The sequence below is a fragment of the Xyrauchen texanus genome, chromosome 2 (assembly GCF_025860055.1).
Source record: "Xyrauchen texanus isolate HMW12.3.18 chromosome 2, RBS_HiC_50CHRs, whole genome shotgun sequence".
Taxonomy (NCBI): domain Eukaryota; kingdom Metazoa; phylum Chordata; class Actinopteri; order Cypriniformes; family Catostomidae; genus Xyrauchen; species Xyrauchen texanus.
In genome coordinates, this window is record NC_068277.1 from 62,088,543 (window position 1) to 62,110,968 (window position 22,426).

General features: G+C 40.9%; 1 protein-coding gene across 1 annotated transcript in view; it reads left to right on the forward strand.

Moving 5' to 3' along the window:
* The first annotated feature begins 2,861 nt into the window (after positions 1–2,861).
* Positions 2,862–22,426, forward strand: part of LOC127655720 (uncharacterized) — a 39,841-nt gene continuing 20,276 nt past the window's right edge. The window contains exons 1-7 of the mRNA XM_052143678.1: positions 2,862–2,949; positions 7,658–8,298; positions 8,588–8,683; positions 12,644–12,877; positions 17,815–17,962; positions 18,102–18,128; positions 18,808–19,349. Coding sequence (XP_051999638.1) covers positions 2,943–2,949; positions 7,658–8,298; positions 8,588–8,683; positions 12,644–12,877; positions 17,815–17,962; positions 18,102–18,128; positions 18,808–19,349 — 1,695 coding nt within the window. The 5' untranslated portion in view covers positions 2,862–2,942. The remainder of the gene's footprint in view (positions 2,950–7,657; positions 8,299–8,587; positions 8,684–12,643; positions 12,878–17,814; positions 17,963–18,101; positions 18,129–18,807; positions 19,350–22,426) is intronic.

A 22,426-nucleotide genomic window follows, 5' to 3' on the forward strand; every position in this document is an offset into this window, starting at 1 on the left:
TACCAAAATGTCCATGTCTGTCTATACACTGTAAGTGTATTGATTAATACAGGAAAACACCTCTCAAAAGGCAAATTCCAATGATTCAGGTAACTGTGTGTTCAATCTCAGACCTGAATGGGAATGTCAGGGCACTAAATCATTTGTTGGATTGCCGCAATACTGTGACAGGAATGAATATGGCCAGGTACTGCCCTCCCCTGGTGTGATGAAGGAAAAACACCCTCCTGTCCCTTTACAGATACCTGTATGAAGTCGTACTAGTGACACTGACTGAGCAGATTAAAGGGACAGTTCACCCAAAAAATGAACATTCTCTCATCATATACTCACCCTCATGCCATCCCAGATGTGTATGGCTTTCTTTTTCATCTGCAGAACACAAATTAAGATTTTTAGAAGAATATTACAGCACTGTAGGTCCATACAATGCAAGTGAATGGTGACCAGACCTTTCAAGCTGCAAAAAGCACATATAGACAGCATAAGTAATCCGTGGTTTAATCCATGTCTTCAGAAGTGACATGATAGGTCTGAGTGAGAAACAGATCAATATTTAAGAACTATAACTATAAATCTACACTTTCACATTCTCATCTGGAGGTCACATGTGGCACCTGTTTAGTTCAAAGTGGAGAATTATAGAAAAAAGCACTTAAAGGGATAGTTCACACAAAAATGAAAATTCTCTCATCATTTACTCGCCCTCATGCCATCCCAGAAGTGTGAAGGTCTTTATTCAGCAGAACACATTTGAAGAAAAATAGTAAACTATTTCAGCTCAGGTAGGCCCTTAAAATGTAAGTGGATGGTGATCCAACCTTTGAATCTTCAAATATCACACAGTCAGCATAAACGTCATCAAGCAGTCTCGTGTGAAGGATTCACGTTGACATGCCCAATCATTTATTTCCTGAACATTTTATAAGGGGTAAGTATCTACTAGTAAAATGTAACAGTAAAACAGTTATGAAATGCAATTCATGAAACAGCAAAACTGTGAATTAAAGCTGTTTAAAATCATTTCAATGCTGAATTAAAGGGAAAGCAGCTCAATTGAAAATACTAAACCAGTACACTTGAAATCAACTCAATACATTTATGTTTGAGATCAGAACATAATAAAGTTCAAGTGATATTCAACACAGTCATCAGAAAGTTGATGTCACAAAGCATTTTAGACCCCATTTAGACCTGTATTTAGGGCTGATCACATGTGATAGGATCACTCGAAACGCATCTTCATACCATGTGGAAACGGGTCTATAATGACTAATTAGGGATCTGTAAACTCTCAGCAACACCATACTTGTTATACGGTGCAAAAGATATTTACATTTAGTCATGTAGCAGACGCTTTTACCCACAGCAACTTACAAATTAGACACATAGCAGGCCATTTGTCAAAGTTTAACAACATCTGCTGTATAGGACTGTCGAGTTCTCACAGTGGCTGGAGTAGTAAAGATGCTAGCACAGAAGAAAGAGACAGACAAGGATCTATTTGTATTTATTTGGTATATTAAGTGCAGGTTAAGTGCAGTAGTAAGTGCAGTTAGTGTGGGTTGGTTAAGTGCTCATGGAGCAGATGGTTCTTGAATGTTGAGAAGGTAACAGCAGATCGTGTGGAGGTTGGAAGTTCATTCCACCACAGAGGAACAGAGAAAGCAAACGCTCGTGAAATAGACTTTGAGCCTCTTTGAGATGGTCTACCAGATGTCAGTCGTTCATAGAGAGTGAGTTGGAGCACAGATTGAACAAGACGGTGAGGTTCCATTGGCTGCCCTGAAAGCCAGAGTCACAACCTTGAATTTGATGTGGGTGGCTAGTGAAGTAAAGACTGGGGTGACATGAGCCCTTTTTGGCTGATTGAAGACCAGACACGCTGCTGCATTCTGGACCATCTGAAGTGACTTAATTGTGTTAGCTGGAAGGCCAGCCAACAGAGCATTGCAGTAGTCCAGTCTTGAAATGACCAGAGCTTGGACCAGGAGCTGTGTAGCATATTCAGACAGGACAGGTCCGATTTTCCTGATGTTGTAAAACGTGAATCTGCAAGACCGGGCGGTTGATGAGATATCATCTGCGTAGCAGTGGTAAGAAAAGCCATGTGCCTCAATGACCGGTCCGAGTGATGTTGTACACATTGAAAAGAGGAGGGTCCTGGCACTGATCCTTGAGGAACCCCAGTGGTCAGCTGGTGTGTCATGGACACCTCTCCTCCCTAGGAGACCTTGAATGATCTGCCAGTGAGATATGACTCAAACATCCAAGCGCAGTTCCGGTGATGCCCAGGTCAGAGAGAGTGGACAGCAGGATCTTGTGGTTCACTGTGTCGAAAACAGCAGACAAGTCAAAGAGAATGAGCACAGATGATTTGGAGGGTTTCAGCAACACACAAGAGGGCAGTCTCTGTTTAGTTTCCATTTCTGAAGCCAGACTATATATATATACATATACAGTATATACAGTATATATGCTAATGCGTTTGTTGCTGAGTAGCAACAAGCTGCAAGATTCAATAGCTCCAAGATATTTCAACAGATCAAATTTAAGTTATGTTAACTCAGTTCATTTAGGTTTTCGCCACACAAAGTATTTGAGTACAGGCTACACTTTAATTTGAACACCTGTATTAACCTGTATCCACAATTGAATTAAGTTAACACACACACACACACACACACACACACACACACACACACACACACACACACACACATTAATATACTGTATATATATTTTTTTCCCAGTGAAGTTTTGTTTTGGTTTCAGCAAAATACAGTGAATTTCCAGCCTCAGGTGCATTAAAGACACGCCCATAGAGAGAGAGAGAGAGAGAGAGAGAGAGAGAGACAGACAGGTTTTGTTCAGGTTTTGTTCTCACACGCCCATCACAAACCAGTAAAGCATTTAAAGACAGTACGACAGGACGATTCATCATGCAGTGTAAGTCACATTCTCTGCTTATTCTGCTTAGAACACTTGACTTTTGTTTATTTCTAATTCTACAATAAATGCCAACAATTATGGGGAAAGTCAGAAAGAAACATGGTTGATATTTTTAGAAGAATATTGTATAGAAGAACTTTAACCCCAAGTAAATCATTGTCACAGTATGATTCTGCTGTTGTCTGCTTTTGTTTTTACATTGTTGAAATGTAATGTATGTCTTGCTCATCAAATCTTTATAATAAAATGTGCATTAACAGTATAATAATAATAATAATAATAATAATAATAATAATAATAGTAATACAATAAAAAAATGCACTGAACTTGAGAGTAAAGTTTGTGGATGGTGATTTGAACATACAGTAAGTGTTTATTAAGTTTAGGAACAGACAGGAAGAAAAGGTTGTTTGGATTTGAACGAGGAGCAGGTGTCTTGTTGAAGAATATCCGGTTGTATTACATTCCTGGGATAACACAATGACGTCTGCCTGCCTTTATTTGCCGTCCTTCACATGTCTGATAAGAAACTGTGCTCAAGTTTATGCTTATATAAGCAGGACTCTCTATAGTGAGCGTGACTGTAACGTGTTTCGAATTAAAACAAAGACTTGTTACTTATGGGGGTTTTGCGAGTGAATTTAGTTGTGTAAGTTGTGTATTTTAAATCACATGCTGCACCCCTTATTTCAGCATTAAATATACGTACTTAACCAGCATGGATGGTACACCAGTATGGCGACATACATACTATAACATCAGATCCACACACCACCTTGTCATGTCCTGTTTGTGTTCGCATGTTATAGATTAAGATTAAGATTTAACTTTATTGTCATTGTGCAGAGTACAGGTACAGAGCCAATGAAATGCAGTTGTTTTCGCATATCCCAACTAAGCTGGGGTCAGAGCACAGGGTCAGCCATGAAACAGCGCCCTGGAGCAGATAGGGTCAAGGGCCTTGCTCAAGGGCCCAACAGTGGTATCTTGGCGGTGCTGGGGCTTGAACCCCCGACCTTTCGGTCAGTGACCCAGAGCGCAGTAAATTCATTACTGCGCCACCTTTAGGTTCATACATATCAAATCTGCTGTGGCTGCTTCAGACTATTCCTTTCCTTATTTTATCCAACAATAAAAGTCAAAAGAGAACTGTCACAAACTTCCATTGCATAAGGGATTGTGGGCAGGGCAATATTAGCCAAAAGGTCAAACCCATTCTTGCTCCCAAGTTTCAAATACTGGGACTTGACCAAGAGACCTGCGCTCCACTATAAAGGCCAAAAGTGCCCCTCAGCATCGGTGGCACCAACAGACTGACACAGAACGCATCAATATTTATTAATGATCATAGAACTATAGTTTCTCAAAATATCTTGATCATTTTGCTGGTTAAAAGGTGTCCATGCTTGTCATTTTAAATGTTCATTTGGGTGGCTGTGGCTCAGTTGGTAGAGCGGGTAGGCCACTAATTGCAGGGTTGGTGGTTCGAATCCTGGCCCACATGACTCCACATGGCAAAGTGTCCTTGGGCAAGACACTGAACCCCAAGTTGCTCCCAATGGCAGCCTAGCACCTTACATAGCAGCTCTGCCACCATTAGTGTATAAATGAATGGGTGAATGAGTAAAGTGCTTTGAATACCGGTAAGGTTAAAAGGGTGCTATATAAGTGCAGACCATTTATTTTTTAAGAAAACTTCATTTAATATTGACTAGTTGTTTTCTGTAGAAGTTCAAGTGACGTTACGATGGTTGGTTTTTGTGTGTGGTTTCATCAATTTTCATCAAAAATGCATTAATGTTACAACGTAAGCACCACTCGGGGTTCTGTTTTAGTCGGCCAACCAGAAAAGCGTACTGGAATGAAACACGTTACATCAGTAGAGCAGAATGTGTACAGAAAACACGATTAAACATTCCCCACTGTAGACTATGTTCACATTTTAAAATGATGCCCCAACATATGTCAAGTTAACAAAATAATACCCCAACATACAATTTCATGATGATTCAATTCCGATATCCTTCATGTCAGTCTATTGATGCCAAAGCGTTCTTATTGAAAGCAATGGACTTATCGGCCACAGAAGCTGAGGGACGTAGTATTTGACACCTTGGGATTGAGAACCCATTAGAAAATCAAGAATAGACGTAGTGGAACCAGAACACATATATCCACCAGAACACATACACTCACCTAAAGGATTATTAGGAACACCTGTTCAATTTCTCATTAATGCAATTATCTAATCAACCAATCACATGGCAGTTGCTTCAATGCATTTAGGGGTGTGGTCCTGGTCAAGACAATCTCCTGAACTCCAAACTGAATGTCAGAATGGGAAAGAAAGGTGATTTAAGCAATTTTGAGCGTGGCATGGTTGTTGATGCCAGACGGGCCGGTCTGAGTATTTCACAATCTGCTCAGTTACTGGGATTTTCACGCACAACCATTTCTAGGGTTTACAAAGAATGGTGTGAAAAGGGAAAAACATCCAGTATGCGGCAGTCCTGTGGGCGAAAATGCCTTGTTGATGCTAGAGGTCAGAGGAGAATGGGCCAACTGATTCAAGCTGATAGAAAAGCAACTTTGCCTGAAATAAACACTCGTTACAACCGAGGTATGCAGCAAAGCATTTGTGAAGCCACAACACGCACAACCTTGAGGCGGATGGGCTACAACAGCAGAAGACCCCACCGGTACCACTCATCTCCACTACAAATAGGAAAAAAGAGGCTACAATTTGCAAGAGCTCACCAAAATTGGACAGTTGAAGACTGGAAAAATGTTGCCTGGTCTGATGAGTCTCGATTTCTGTTGAGACATTCAGATGGTAGAGTCAGAATTTGGCGTAAACAGAATGAGAACATGGATCCATCATGCCTTGTTACCACTGTGCAGGCTGGTGGTGGTGGTGTAATGGTGTGGGGGATGTTTTCTTGGCACACTTTAGGCCCCTTAGTGCCAATTGGGCATCGTTTAAATGCCACGGCCTACCTGAGCATTGTTTCTGACCCTTTATGGCCACCATGTACCCATCCTCTGATGGCTACTTCCAGCAGGATAATGCACCATGTCACAAAGCTCGAATCATTTCAAATTGGTTTCTTGAACATGACAATGAGTTCACTGTACTAAAATGGCCCCCACAGTCACCAGATATCAACCCAATAGAGCATCTTTGGGATGTGGTGGAACGGGAGCTTCGTGCCCTGGATGTGCATCCCACAAATCTCCATCAACTGCAAGATGCTATCCTATCAATATGGGCCAACATTTCTAAAGAATGCTTTCAGCACCTTGTTGAATCAATGCCACGTAGAATTAAGGCAGTTCTGAAGGCGAAAGAGGGTCAAACATAGTATTAGTATGGTGTTCCTAATAATCCTTTAGGTGAGTGTATATCATATGGGCAATTTTAACATACTTTTTTCAACATAGCATGATTATTGTCTATATGCATAATTTTTACTTTTACAAGTATTTGCATTAATATGTAGAACAAGAGCTACAATGGTAAGACTTCAGGCTGTTCAGTCAGTGAGTGCATATTAATGAGAGAGAACAAATACAGATTCTGTAGCGCACCCATGATATGTGTGATTAGAATAAATGTTTCTTTTTTGTTGTTTTTCTATCAACAATCTGCAAAGAACAGCCAGGATATCAAAAGAGACATTATTGAATGACAAATGGATTGCGTAGTGGATCTCATCTTTGGACACACATTATATGGGACGAGTCGAACAAAACATTTACTCTCAACACACAGTAAAAAGATCTCAGTGCCATACTTTGTATAGAGTAAAAGATCAATATTGTTATTGTTCAAATGAAGATTGCAATTAACTGGAAAATCTACAGTATAAGTTGTACATCAAAACTTTCGAGTACCCCCTGAAACCTGCTTACGTACACCCTGTTGGAAATCGATGCACTTATATTTCTAAAGTACCTTTACGGCAAGTTAGTTCACTTGGCAACCATCTTTGCAATGCTTCCGGGTAGTTGTTTTCTACTAAAGCAATAGTTATGCAAACACAGTTCCTACTCGAATGGCGAAAAACTCAAATCTCCAAAACTTTTATTCAAGATTACATTTCAGTAACATATTTCAAATCAGCCATAAAATTCAACATCATTGGTATCATAAATCCAGAATAACAAAACAGGAGATGATTCTGTTAAAAAAGCTATTGACTCTTTTAACTATTCCTACAGCCACCATATTGAGCATTGCGATTTCTCCCATCTCTGATATCACAAACTATTTAAGATAGACAGTAGGATGAACTGGGATACAAAACCTATGTTTACCCCAACTCTCATTTTTGGTTTTTCGTCCTCTTTTCTTATTCCTTTTATATTTCCTATTCCATACTCTTAAGCCAGAGGGAAACTGGCTCCCCCAGCTGAGCCTGGTTTCTCCCAAGGTTTGTTTTCTCCATTAACTAACATCTTATGGAGTTTGCCACTGTCGCTTTTGGCTTGCTTACTGGAGGATTAAAGACAAAAACATTAACGAATGATTTTTCAATTAAACTTCCGTTTGGGGACAGTTGAGGCATGTAAACAATTTGACGACATTTGAGGCTGTAAAGCTGCTTTGAAAAAAATGTGTGTTGTGATAAGCGCTATACAAATAAAAATTACTGTCTATTGCATTTCATCTAAATCCATGTCCTTCTCCCTATATATTTCACAGGCCCACAATCTCCAGGGCGTATGCTGTCAGAGGAGCAGTTCTCCTGCTCTATCTGTCTGGAGTTGTTTTTGGAGCCCGTCTCCACTCCATGTGGCCACACTTTCTGTAAGGCATGTCTGCAGGGCTTCTGGAACCACAGCAAGAAGTTTATTTGCCCCATGTGCAAGAAAACTTTTTCCAGACAACCAGAGCTCAGCGTCAACTGTGTGCTGGCCGAGATCGCTGAACAGTTCCAGGGTCTAACGACGCTGTCTTCAGCTGGAGGTGATGCGGTCAACATTGGGTTTGCAAACTCAAACCCAGCAATTAAGGAAGACGATTGGGGAGACTTTGCTAAAGCAGGAGACATACCTTGTGATGCCTGCATTGGTAGGAAGATGAAAGCCATGAAGTCGTGTCTGAACTGCCCAGGCTCTTTCTGTGAAGCCCATCTGAGGCAGCATAAGAAGGGGAAAACGATGGCCTCGCACAAACTGGTGGACCCCATACACAACCTGGAGGACAAGATGTGCAAGAAACATGAACGCCTCCTAGATGCGTACTGCCGAAACGAACATGTGTGCGTGTGCAAGGAGTGTGCGGAGACAACACACAAATCACACCATATTGTCTCCACCGAACGAGAGTGGAAGAAGATATCGGTAAATTTTATGACTGAAACACATTGGGGTGAATTCACTAAACATGAGTCTAATTTATTCTAGTGTAAGTAGGCGCAATCTGTTGCAAAACAGCAATGCATCTTGAGTATTTAAATATTTCAAACCATATAAGGATATGTTTAGGATTAGTTATGTATGAGATTGGTTTTCTTATGGTTGTTTGCTGTTCAGTCTACAAAAAACTAAGCATCTTTGAAACTTTGCTGACTGCATGAACAAGGACTTGGAAATTTTGCAGATGTGACTGTTCTTGTTCTTTGGTTATCAGGGTCAGCTGGGCAAGAAAAGGTCAGAACTGAAACATCTAATCAAGGAGCGAGCTAAGAAACTCGAGGAGATTAAGCAGTCCATCAAAGTTATCAAAGTGAGTCCAGTTTCATGCCATCATCTACAGGAGTCCATTGATCCACTATATGGCCAAAGATACAGTATGTGGAGCCCTAAACACCACAATCATATGTTCTTGGCATGAGTAGTGAGTTGGTCCTCCCTAACAGTTTCCACTCTTCTGGGAAGGCTTTCCACAAAATTTTATGTTGTAACATGGCCATTCAGGCACAAGAGCATCAGTGACGTTAGACACTAATGATGGGCGATAGTACCTGGCATGCAGTTGGCATTCCAATTCACCCTAAAGATTTTTATTGGGGGTCAGGTCTGGGCTTTATGCGCAAAATTGGTAGCACATCAACTCTCTTATCAAGAATGTCACTGAATTATTGGAATAGCCAAATCTTAGTTAATCAGAAGGGGTTGTCCACATACTTTTGGCCATATAGTGAATTCTATCCAACGTTTCCAACATTTAAACAGATTCAACGTTTCTTGGGACAGCCATGGGTACGCTGGCTGAATCTAATCTCATTGCCGTTTTTTTCACAGAAGTGAAGAAGCATCTGTAGCATAAACAACACTGAGGTTAGATCCAGTTAAATACATGCAAAACACATTCAGTGATCTAAGACGTCTATATTTTCTCGGTGTCCTTTAAAAAGGAAACTTTTTGCGTACATCATGAAAATCTAACTTTTCTGACTTTTTGCATGTGTTTCTGTAATATGTTTTATCATACTTAAAAATACATTAGTTTAGTTATATTAAAAGATTACATAGAGATTGTAGATAACTTTTATGATAATTTTATGGTAATTTTTACACTCTGAGCCGCAACTCGGACATTCAGAAAACTCCATTTGTAGCCATTAAATAATGATTGAATTTTCAATTGATTTCATTTTAAAATGCATGGTAGCCTTGGGTGTGAAAATCCTCAGAAATGAGTTTAAAACATCATCAGAGTTACAAAATACGAACAAAGTTTTGGGGTTGCAGGCAAAAAGTTGCTATACTCATGTATTGTTAGGAGAGTGTGGAGAAGACTTACATATACAGTGGCTCCAAAAATATCTGGCCACTCAAGTCACACTTAAAATCATCTCAATGTCATTGCCTTACACAGCAAAATATCGAAGCAAGTGTCATGATGCGAGAGCACAAAACTTCCCCTCAAGTTCACACTGTTGTCCTAGCAGAAAAGCCACAGGTTTAGTTCATCAGATTAACTATAGACATGTTGCACTAATATATGATAAGCACAAAGTGTCAACGCTTTGTGTAGAAAGATCCTAGTTGAATTGTTTAAACTGTAATAACTAGTGAAAGTGAATGTTAGCATTCTAAATACATGCTAGTTGAAAGTGCTACAGAGTGTAGTTTAGTAACTATGCTCTGATTAGCAACAGGATTTGTTCAAAGAAGTGAGCAATAATTTTCATGATTAGCTCAAGTTAAAAACTCAATATAACAAAACATGAAAAAACATGAAAGTGTCCCCCTTTCTATTCATTTTGCACAAAAACAGATAAAATAACACTTAATTTGAACATACTCTCCCTATCGAGTTCCATGCACAGCATTGTGGGAAATGGAAATCATATGCCCAGTTTCATCAATGCTACATTAACACCACAAAAATTAAAATGTAAAATATATATATTTATGTCGTCCCAACGCAAATGGATTTAGTAAACTTCCATTTTACAAATTTAAATGGATAGAACGCAATGAAATCAAGTGGTTACAAAATGTTCTAGAATTTTGTGTTGCTTTGTTTACCATCTGTTTGATCTAGCACAACCTGTAAGAGCACTGCAAATATTTGCCCATGTTGTCACGCCCCTCTTTAACTGAGGAAAGTTCCCATCAAATGCTGCGTACTGAACAACACAACGCTCCGTTTTAGAGAGCAACTCAAAATCCTTATGTTTTTTCACAGGTGGAAAATAGAAATAATGAGATGATCATATTCATATTTAATATGTAGTTACAGGAAGTGCCATTGCCAAACAGTGGAAATGTGAAAGCTTAAATATGCCACAAATGACACTTGTTTTAACAAAATGCTCTGAAATTGATTATTTCTGTCAGTGATATTCTATATTTCCTCTGAAATTGGAGGCAGTTTTGTGTTTCTGTAACAGTGTAAAGATAATGTGGCAGTTTTATGCTCGTTCAATAACTGTGAATAGAGCACAGGGCTAATGCTAGCAGCATTTAAAAATACAAAGAGGATTGAATTACATAAGGGGAGACAGAGAGAGAGAGAGAGAGAGAGAGAGAGAGAGGGAGAGTATCTGCTTACAGAAATAATTCATTAACCTCACTTATTCTCATGAAAGCTTTAATGCTTATCCTAATGACTTTAGACAGACATAAAAACGTCCAATCGGGTATAAGATACAGAATGAGGGCAGATGAGTTGTACTGCCTCTGAAGTGAAGAGTTTGTGTTAGTATGTTCACAGTGCTGTTCAACCGGTTGGTCCTGTCAAAACAATGATGGTTTGCATTACACAGCAAAATATAAAGCCTTTATTTTAAAGCAAGATTGCACAAGCACACTTCTCATAAAATGCATTTAAAGGTGCACTCAGTCATTTTATTCCTCATTTAAAAAAGTTGTACTTCTAAATAAATGAATAGTAAAACTGAAACATATGTATAAAATCATGATCACTCATGTGAGATGAAATGTTCAGTCATATCATTAACTTTATAAAAGCTTGTTTATTCTACCTGGAGCAGGGGTGCCTCATGGGGGCAGCCATGTTAGTGTCACTTGATCTCAGTAACTGCCCTGTTATTGGACACTTTCTCTCATAGATTAAATCCATCATGGCTGACTGTGAATAGTGAATTTCTACAATGGCATCTGAAACTGAAAACTACTTTGTATGAATGATGCAGCATCCAGGCCACTAGGTGTCACTGTAAGTTATACTTCAAAAAATGTCCACATTTAAGTAAAATAATACATAAAGTTTCTTGAGAGTTATTTTGAGTAACTTTCTACACAAAACGGCCAGTGGTATCACCACAAGTTGCTCTATCGCCTCTATAATAAAGAATACAAATAAACTAGATTTGCATTTTCTCAAGGAAATACTACTGCTTGCAATGCAGTTAAAGAATAGACTTTAAGTTTAGATTTGATGCTTTCTGTGTTTTCTTTTCTAAATGCTGCATCAAAGCCCCTTTGCCACTGTAATGCCATTCAACACACATCTTGTTTTGTGTCTGCTGCACAAACAAAGCAACACAATTTTGCAGTGTAAATATGGCCATATGGTCAAATAGAAGCAAAAAAGACAAGACCAGTCACCATTTAGAGTTCAAATGAATTAAAGAGAGAAGATCAGTTGGAATTCTGTATGTAAATATTGTGATGACATTTCTGTTGGTTCTATTTTGAACAACGCCCATCCACTTTTTCAGCCATCTTGGTCCCGTAAGTATTTTTCCCATACATTTTTTCCAGAGGAATTCCATAAAACCCTGGTGTTCTAAGGCATGAACCAAACCAACCAGCTCCATGGTCAATCACAACATTACAAACTTTGATTGAAGCTAAATGTATATAAAAAAATTGATAAAAAGTCAAAGGGACAAGACTGTGTCTTTAATGAGGGAATGAACTACAATCCCATGAAGCATTGCGAAAGAATTCAAATTAAAATGATGGAAAAATATGAAACTATTGATTTGAAGTTGTTGACTATAAGCATAGAAACAATATATTAAAATTTGTATTCAAAATATTCAGAAATGTTCACATTTGTAAGTAGTTTTAGTGTGTAATGAGAGTGACACGACTGCTTCATCCACAGTGCGTCATGGGAGTGGCCGGTTCCTGCAGAGCTCTTTTGCTGGGATTTTTTCACTACAACTCTCTGATTGGTGTATCATTTCTCTTCTGGATTATGAGTAGTGTAGTGCAATATATTTAGCACAGCCGTCTAAACATGCTCTTCTCAATGTGTGTTCAGGAGAACAGTCAGAAGGAGATGGAGGAGAGCTGGGCGGTGTATGCGGAGCTGCAGAAGTTGTTGGAGCAGTCGCAGGCGCAGCTGCTGGAGCTCATCGCAACACGACAGAAACAGGCGGAACAACACGCCAGAGAACTCGCCAGTGGCCTGGAGCAAGAGCTCAACACATTAAGGAAGAGGAGCAGTGAGCTCGATGCACTGGCTCAGACACAAGACAAAGTGCTTTTCTTACAGGTCATTACACACATAAAATTAGGGCTGTAATGACCCATCAATCCAATGAACAACGAACCAGTGTTATCGATATGTGGCAGGGCGGAGTGCGGTGCCGGGTCGTGATCCTACACGCCCGGTCCCGTATTAGGCTAATTAAGCCTCCGAGGTGTGTAGGATCACGACCCGGCCCCGCCCTCCACCCTGCCACACGATACAGCACATAAATAACGATATAGACATTTCTTTAAGATCCTTTATTTTAATACTCTCATGTCAGCCACATCTGTACGCATTTCCATCAGGCGATGAAGCAACCGTATCACATTCATATGACTTTATGAGTGCTAATTATGCTTTTCGTGTAGAACACAGATGTGTGCTATTTGATTTTGAAGTCAAATTGTGCTAAGACTTAAAAGTTGAACGTCTTGCTCTCCAGCTCACAAAAACATCTGTTCATCTCTCAGACACGGCCTTCTTGTTCATGTTCAGCTTAGTGATGCAATGAGTGACAGTGTTTTTCATGCAAGCTCACTCATCAAAGAGCGTGGTTTCGTCAATCAAGTCTCCAGTGCATGGTTAAAAGTGGCTGTTTGCTTGAGCGCGAAACCAAGAGCAAGGATCGCTGAAAATGTCTCTAAGAAACTTTTCTTGAGAAAAAATTTATGCAGACCATTGAAAATGTGTAGTATTCTTTCGAGAGCTGGACCAAGAGAGAGGAAACATGTGTTGCCATGCTGTAGTTATTTCAGATAGCAAAATTCCAGTTGCACAAAATCATACAAATCTTTGCGCTCCTTCATGCACACTGTGTAGATATGGAAGTATTTGTACACCTTCACAGCAAAACTCTCTAAATATTTTGCTGTTTGCAATGTGTTATGGATGATGTGTGCATTACAGCCAATCACTAAAATGTCCCTTCCAAGCTTTGACTGCAGCTTTCTCCAGATATTGACTTTACCAATTCTCTTAACACCTCCAAAGTTTGTGTTGGTGTTGTTGGCACAGTGCGCAATTCGTTTTTGTTCAAGGCCATCTTTTTCAATGATGTTGGAAATGTAGTCAGTTGGCAAATATGATATCTCACCTGGAAGAGATAAAAAAAAATCCGTTATCTTGACTTTTATACCATGTAGTGGATTAAAGTAACACACAAGCACAGGGAACAATTTTATGTCTTTGTGATCGGTTGCATCCACAGTCAATGTGACAAACGAGCACTTGTCCAAATCTCTGTGAACTTCTTCCTCTGACAAAGGAGCGAGTACATTACATATGACAGCTTTAGATTGGTGAGGGCAATTTTCTGCTGTAGAGACCTGCTGTTTCGGAGCTGGTAGACAGACCACTCCGTCCCCCGGTGGAGGGACAGGAGGAGAATCTTTTGTTTCATTGTCTTTTAATTACGCCGCATGCCCAAGTGGCTGCGGTACCCAAAAACTCAGCAAAAGAGCAGTTTTCTCATTCCCTGGGTCACATACCTGGTGCGTACTGCTGTCATTACGACCACCGTCCACCATTTCATTCTGGCAGGTTTGGCGCTCCAGCGGCAGCCAATGCGTGCCCATCCGTGGCACAAACATGCCCACACCTGGATGGTTTCGAAGGACTGCAGGGACGATGTAACCCCCCGAGCGATCCGCAAGTGGGTATCAGGAGCCAGGTAAGTGCTTCAATGTCCCCCAGTCGGTCATACCAGGCCTGTCTCTGTCCCCTAGCGTCTTCATGAAGGTCGCAGAGTCAGCTAAGGGAAGTGGGCATTCGCATCCTCAACTATCTCGATGACTGGTTAATCTTAGCTCACTCTCAGGATGTGTTGTGTGTGCACAGGGTGCTCAGCCGGCTAGGGCTTCGGGTCAACTGGGAAAAGAGCAAGCTCCTCCCGGTTCAGAGCATCTCTTTTCTCGGTCTGGAGTTGGACTCAAGCACACCCAGTCAGTGCTGACCTATTTGAAGGCTTTCAGACAGAAGACGGCGGTTTCACTGAAACTATTTCAGAGGCTCCTGGGGCATATGGCATCCTCAGCAGTGGCCACACCGCTAAGGGTTTATGCATATGAGACCACTTCAGCACTGGCTCCGAAGACACATTGCGTGGCTATCACGCTGATCTGTCGCTGCCTCTTCAGCCCTTGGACCGACCTCACTTGTCTACGGGCAGGTGTTCCCCTAGAACAGGTCTCCAGGCACATCGTGGTTACGACCGACGCCTCCAAGACAGGCTGGGGTGCTGTATGCAAAGGGCATGCAGCCGCCGACTCCTGGATGGGCCCACGGCTACATTGGCACATCAACTGCCTCGAGTTGTTGGCAATACTGCTCACCCTGTGAAGGTTCTGTTCCTTGATCCAGGGCAAGCATGTGTTAGCTCGGACAGACAACATGACGATGGTGGCATACATCAAACACATACATTCATTGTATGTCACAACTCACCCTCCATCTCTTCTTCTGGAGTCAGCGACACCTCATGTCGCTGTGAGCCACTCAAATCCTGGGCAACCTCAACACTACAGAGGACACGCTGTCATGGCAGGTTACCCACAAGACTCCACCCTCAGGTGGTCCAGCTGATTTTGAGTCGATTTGGGCAGGCACAGGTAGAACTGTTCGCCTGCCCAGAATCCTCCCACTGGCCACTCTGGTATGCCCTGACCAAGGCGCCCCTCGGTATAGATGCGCTGGCACACACTTGGCCCCCTGGACTCCGCAAATATGAGTTTCCCCCAGTGAGCCTACAGTCAGGGAGGACGAGGAACAGGTCATCCTAGTAGCACCCTACTGGCCCACCCAGACTTGGTTCTCAGATATCACGCTTCTCGCATCCCTGAAGAATTCCAGAGGAAGGAACATCTTTCTCAGGGATGGGGCACCATCTGGCACATGCGACCAGACCTCTGGAATCTCTATGTCTGGCCCCTGGACGGGACGTGGAAGACCTAAGTGGCCTACCACCCGCCGTGGTAGACACAGTCTCACAGGCTAGGGCTCCCTCTATGAGGCGCCTGTATGCCTTGAAGTGGCATCTGTTCGGTAAGTGGTGTTCTTCCCAACACAAAGGAGATGCGCATTCAGATCGGTGCTTTCCTTCCTGCCTACATACACCTTGAAGGTGTATGTAGCCGCTGTAGCAGCACACCACAACACAGTGGACGGTAAGTCCTTAGGGAAGCACAACCTGATCATCAGGTTCCTGAGGGGTGCCAGGAGATTGAATCCATCCAGACCACGCCTCGTTCTCTCATGGGACCTCTCTCCCCCTTTGAGCACCTGGAGTTAGCTGAGCTTAAGGCACTCTCTTTAAAGACTGCACTCCTGACTGCGCTCACTTCCATCAAGAGGGTAGGTGACCTGCAAGCCTTCTCTGTTAGCGAAATGTGCCTGGATTTCGGTCCGGGCTACTCTCACTTGATCCTGAGACCCCGACTGAGCTATGTGCGACCCTGTTCTGGTATCAGGTGCCGAGCCTCGACATTGCTGTGTCCTTTACACATCTATTTGGACTGCACGCTGAGCTTCAGAGTCTCTGAGCAGCTCTTTGTCTGCTTCGGTGGAAATTTGTAGAAAATCCTCCCACATTGGGCAGGACCTACCATGGGACTTCTCCACATGACATACTTCCGACTAGGCTCGGCAAGTCCATGTGACATTGCTTTAAAAAGATGCAAACACATAAGTGACTCTTTTAGATATATAAATATATAAATAAATATACATTTATATTTTGTATATACAGGTCCTTCTCAAAAAATTTGCATATTGTAATAAAGTTCATTATTTTCCATAATGTAATGATAAAAATTAAACTTTCATATATTTTAGATTCATTGCACACCAACTGAAATATTTCAGGTCTTTTATTGTTTTAATACTGATGATTTTGGCATACAGCTCATGAAAACCCAAAATTCCTATCTCAAAAAATTAGCATATCATGAAAAGGGTCTCTAAACGAGCTATTAACCTAATCATCTGAATCAACTAATTAACTCTAAACACCTGCAAAAGATTCCTGAGGCTTTTAAAAACTCCCAGCCTGTTTCATTACTCAAAACCGCAATCATGGGTAAGACTGCCGACCTGACTGCTGTCCAGAAGGCCATCATTGACACCCTCAAGCAAGAGGGTAAGACACAGAAAGAAATTTCTGAACAAATAGGCTGTTCCCAGAGTGCAAATTTTTTGAGAAGGACCTGTATGTGATTGCTTTGTAAGGATACACAACACCTGCCGATGCACTGCGGGGAATCAGAATGCTGAGGCCCGTTCACCAGCGAAGCGTCAAATGGTGAGGCGGAGTGATGTTTGTCGAAGCACTGCAGGGGAGCGGAGAGATTTCTCATTGCTGTGAATATTCTGCACGCTGACTCGTGTATATTGATGCCGAAGAGTAGAGAGCTTTTAGACAAGAGACGCTCGCTGTCTGGAAGGACGAAATTCTGAGGAAATGGTGTTTGTGCACCTAATTTGTTTTTTTTAAAAAAAGGCTAATATTTAATATTGTTGTGCAGAAAAATTATAAATGAGACTTGTTATATGAGGTAATAATGTTATATTGCCTATATGACTATATATTAAATTCTACAATTCTACCGATTAATCGGTTATCGGTCTTTCCCACCATCTTAGTTATTGGTATCTGCAAAATCTACTATTGGTCGACTTCTAGTTCATATTTGAAAATGCTGTGACATGTTGACATAATGGATGCCAAATGTAATCGGTTCTCATGTGTGTCGCAACAGAGCGTGGTGCGCCAGTTCTTATGAGAATGAGATTAGAGAACAGCGGTGGATGTGAAGATTTTCAGTTTACTCATCAGTTTTCTTTTGGAATGGCCTGTGTATTCTATTAGATTTATTAGACATTTCAATGTCAACAGAGTATGTGTTTGTGTGCATATGTGTGTATCTCTGCTATATTAACTGACAAAAATGTTTCATCTCTTGTAGTTCCTTCCATCTCTGCCTCCTGCGCCGGAGCCGTCTGATTGGTCAGCAGTGTCTGTAAACACAGATCTGTATGTCAGCACCATCAGGAAGTCTGTCTGCTCTCTGATGGACAAGTTCCAATACGAGGTCAAGCAGCTTTATGGGAAAGGTAAATAATCATGTCAAACCTTTTCCAGCCCTGTCAAAATAAAAGCTGTCCTAAATCAGCTTCCAAGCGTATCCCATTTTCACCTTTAATTTGGTTAATGGTTTTTGTGATTTTAACAACGTGTTCATTTTCCTTGCAGAACTCAGAAATATGCAGAACTATGCCAGTAAGTGCTATTTCTTTTACCATCTGAGCACTGTCTAGAGATCATTTGATTGCTTTAAATATTGGAATGGAATACTCAAACCTAGAGTGATTAATGTTGTATCTAATTGATAATTAAACCGATATGAGAGGCAATGGTTAATTGTATATCAGTGTTCATACCTGAAGTCCGCATTCTCCTTCTACTTTTGAATGCTTAGTTGTTTTAGACTTTAGTTGTAGTGTGCACATGTTTTCATAAGGCTCACTAGAAGGCACACTTGAGCTCACTACCACCGCATTAGGAAAGTAATGATTTATTTAAGTAACAGCCCTGTTTAGCAGGTGTGTAAAGTGCCTTATTAATTGCACGCCATTTCTATTTCGACTTTACTCAAGCTATTGGTTACACTTAAGAGGTAAATGAACTGATATAAAATGTAATTGCCTATAGTAATTTCACTTTATGAAGACATGTCCCATCAGTCACCAACAAATTCTTGGACCTACAGTATAAGACAGTGCATTTTAATTATAACCATTGTTGAAGATTGATGACTCCAAAAAGTCAGTGTCAGTGCGAACTACACTACCCATAATTCTTAAAAGAGATCCACCAATCAGAGTTGCTGCTGATTGCATGGAATCGGAAAACAAACCAAAAAAGTGCAGATGTAAAGTGCGTCCTCTCGTTTCTTTAGGTGAGGTGATCTTGGATCCTGCGACAGCGCAGCGTGACCTGTGTCTTTCTGAGGATGGACGGCAGGTGTGCTATGAGGTGCAGCGCAAGAGCTCAATAAATTCAGACTCGCCGCGGCGCTTCAGCCCGGCGCTGTTTGTCTTGGCACGTGAGGGCCACTCATCCGGGAGACACTACTGGGAGGTGGATGTGGGACACAAGACTGCCTGGACCCTGGGAGTGGCCAGAGGTTCAGTGCGACGCAAAGGAGAGATCCGTCTCAGTCCAGAGGGCGGCTTCTGGTGTTTGTGGCTGAAGAACGGAGAAGTGAAAGCCCTTTCGGGCAACAGGTTTCCTCTGCATCTCGCCACACTACCACAGAAGGTGGGCATCTTCCTAGACTATGAAGCTGGCCAGGTGTCCTTCTTTGATGTGAAGGGGCACTCTCATCTATACACCTTCACTGATGCTTTTACTGAGAGTGTCTACCCCATCTTCAGCCCCTGCATCAACCAGGACGGAAAGAACCATGGAGCTCTGACCATCACCACCGTCAAACACAGCTGAGACTGAAAAAACACATGTCGATTTTTCCTCTGGGGATTAGGGAGTGTCTCTATTGTTTTCTGGATCGTTGCTAGATTGTTCTGTTATAAAACGTTTGTTACAAGACTTTCCCTAATGGATTTGGGACAAATATAATGAGCCTGATCTCATGGCAATTACGTGACAGTGATTGCATTACGTACAATGGGCAAAAATGTAGGTATACAAGTTATAATAATAGTATGAGATGGCGAAATCAGATGAAATTGTACAAGTTGGCTTGTATTAAAATGTTTGACTTTTACTGCCATAGAGAAAGATAAATAAACTAACAAATTATGTTACTACAATTTTTTCTACAAAATTAAACTGCTAATATTTGATCCTAAACCAAACCATGACGGCCCCTGACCTTTAGTATAATAGATTTAACATGGTCAATGTCACCAGGGTTGGGAGGATTACTTTTGAAATGTATTCCACTACAGAATACATGCTGTAAAATGTCATTTGTAACGTATTCCATTAGATTACTCAAGGTCAGTAACATAATCGAAATACTTTGGATTACTTCTTCAGCACTGGTACATTTTTTCACTTGTTTTGACTATAAAAACTCATTACATTCTCTTAAAAACCCAAATATTTTATGCAGTTTTGTTTCTAAAACAAGGTAAATCAAATAAATCTTGTTTTAAGGATTTTTTTATATTTTTACAGGAAAACAATACAAAAATTATTATCAAGAATACGATTTTTCCCTTATATCAAAGATCTTACTGGAAAAAAAGCACTAAATATTAAATGAAACAAATGACAATATATGCAAAATAATCTCTTCAGTAATCTAAATACTTTTTGAATGTCACTGTCTAATTACCAATGATTTAAATTGTAACTGTAGTGGAATACAGTTACTTATATTTTGTATTTTAAATAACGTAATCCCGTTACATATATTTCATTACTCCCCGACCCTGAATATCTCAAATTTTTTGAATGTCAGATCGATTATATATTTGTTGTGTTGATTATGATTGTATTTCTGCTCAGGGTAACTTAATGTTTTTTTTCCTAAAGGTTTTCTATGAGCTTTTCATAACTTTTCAATAAAACGTATTGATAATATTACAGTTTTTCTCAGTCGCTTTGGTACATTTCTCAGATCACAACTGAAATTCTCAAAACTAATTGTTCAACTTCCATATCATCTAATCACTTGGCTGAGGCTGGTCGAAGAGTGCAGCCGAATGTTGGGAGATAAAACTGATGCAGTGCGTAACTTCTCATTTCTTAAACAACCATGTCTGAAGACTTATCCCGTGGTCGTGGAAAAGATGCTATAATGTGTTTGAGAAGGGACAAATTATTGGCCTAAATCAAGCTAAGAAAATCAAGGAGATTGCTGAAATCACTGGAATTGTGTTAAGAACTGTCCAACACATTATTAAAACCTGAAAGGATAGTGGTGAACTGTCAGCTTCAAAGAAGAAATGTGGTCAGAAATAAATCTGGAATGATAGCGATCGGAGATCACTAAAATGCTTGGTTACAAATCGACAGTAGAACTCACAGCTATGTTTAATAGTGAAAGTACGAGCATTTCCACACGTCCAGTGTGATGAGAACTTACAGGATTGGGACTAAACAGCTGTATGGCCACAAGAATGCCACTTGTTAGTGAGGCTAATTGGAAAAAGATTACTTAAATTAGCTAGGAACCATAAAGATTGGACTATGGAGCAATGGAAAAAGGTCATATGTTCGAATAAGTCCAGATTGACCCTATTCCAAAGCAATGAGGCTAAGATGGGAAGCACGGGGTCCTGGGTAGCTCAGCAAATAAAGACGCATGACTATCACACCTGGAGTTGTGAGTTTGAATCCAGGGTGTGCTGAGTGACTCCAGTCAGGATTCCTAAGCAACCAATTGGCCCGGTTGCTAGGGTGCATAGAGTCACAATGGGTTAACCTCCTCGTGGTCACTATAATGTGGTTCTCGGTCTCGGTGGGGTGCGTGGTGAGTTGTGCGTGGATGCTGCAGAGAATAGCGTGAAGCCTCCACAGTCTCCGCGGTAACAAGCTCAACAAGCTACATGATAAGATGCACGGATTGATGTCTCAGACGCGGAGGCAACTGAGATTCGTCCTCCGCCACCCGGATTGAGGTGAGTCACTATGCCACCACGAGTACTTAGAGCACATTGGTAATTGGGCATTCCAAATTGGGGAAAAAAAGGGAGAAAAAACAAGGGAAGCACATGAAGCAATGTACCCTTCATGCATAATGCCCACTGCACAAGCCTCTGGAGGCAGAGTTATGATCTGGGGCTGCTTCAATTGCTCATGTCTTGGCTCAGCAACATTATGCGGCAATAAATTAAGTCAGCTGACTACCTGAATGTACTGAATGACCAGGATATCCCATCAATGGATTTTTTCTTCCCTGACAGCACAGGCGTATTCCAGGATGACAATGCCAAGATTCATCAGGTTCAAATTGTGAAAGAGTGGTTCAGGGAGCATGAGGAATAATTTTCACCCATGATTTGGCCACCACAGAGTCCTGACCTTAACCCCATTGAAAGTCTTTGGGATGTGCTGGAGAAGACTTTATGGAGTGGTTCGAATCTCCCACCATTAATACAAGATTTCGTCCAAATCTTAATGCAACTCTGGACAGAAATAGATGATGTGATGTTGCATAAGGTTGTCGAAACAATGGCACTATGAATGCACGCCGTAATCAAAGCTAAAGGCGGTCCAACGAAATATTAGAGTATGCAACTTTTTTTTGGCCAGGCAGTGTGGATAGATAGAAAGAAACAGAAAGAGTGATAAATAGAAAAGACAGAAAATAATTATTGATAGATAGATAGATAGATAGATAGATAGATAGATAGATAGATAGATAGATAGATAGATAGATAGATAGATAGATAGATAGATAGATAGATAGATAGATAGATAGATAGATAGATAGATATTGGGCACAATTAATGAACCAATAGGGTCAGTGAATGGTTAACATTTCCTTTGCGGCTGGAAGGGATCCTATGTACAGTAGTCTGGGGTGTAAAACTGAAACTGGGCTA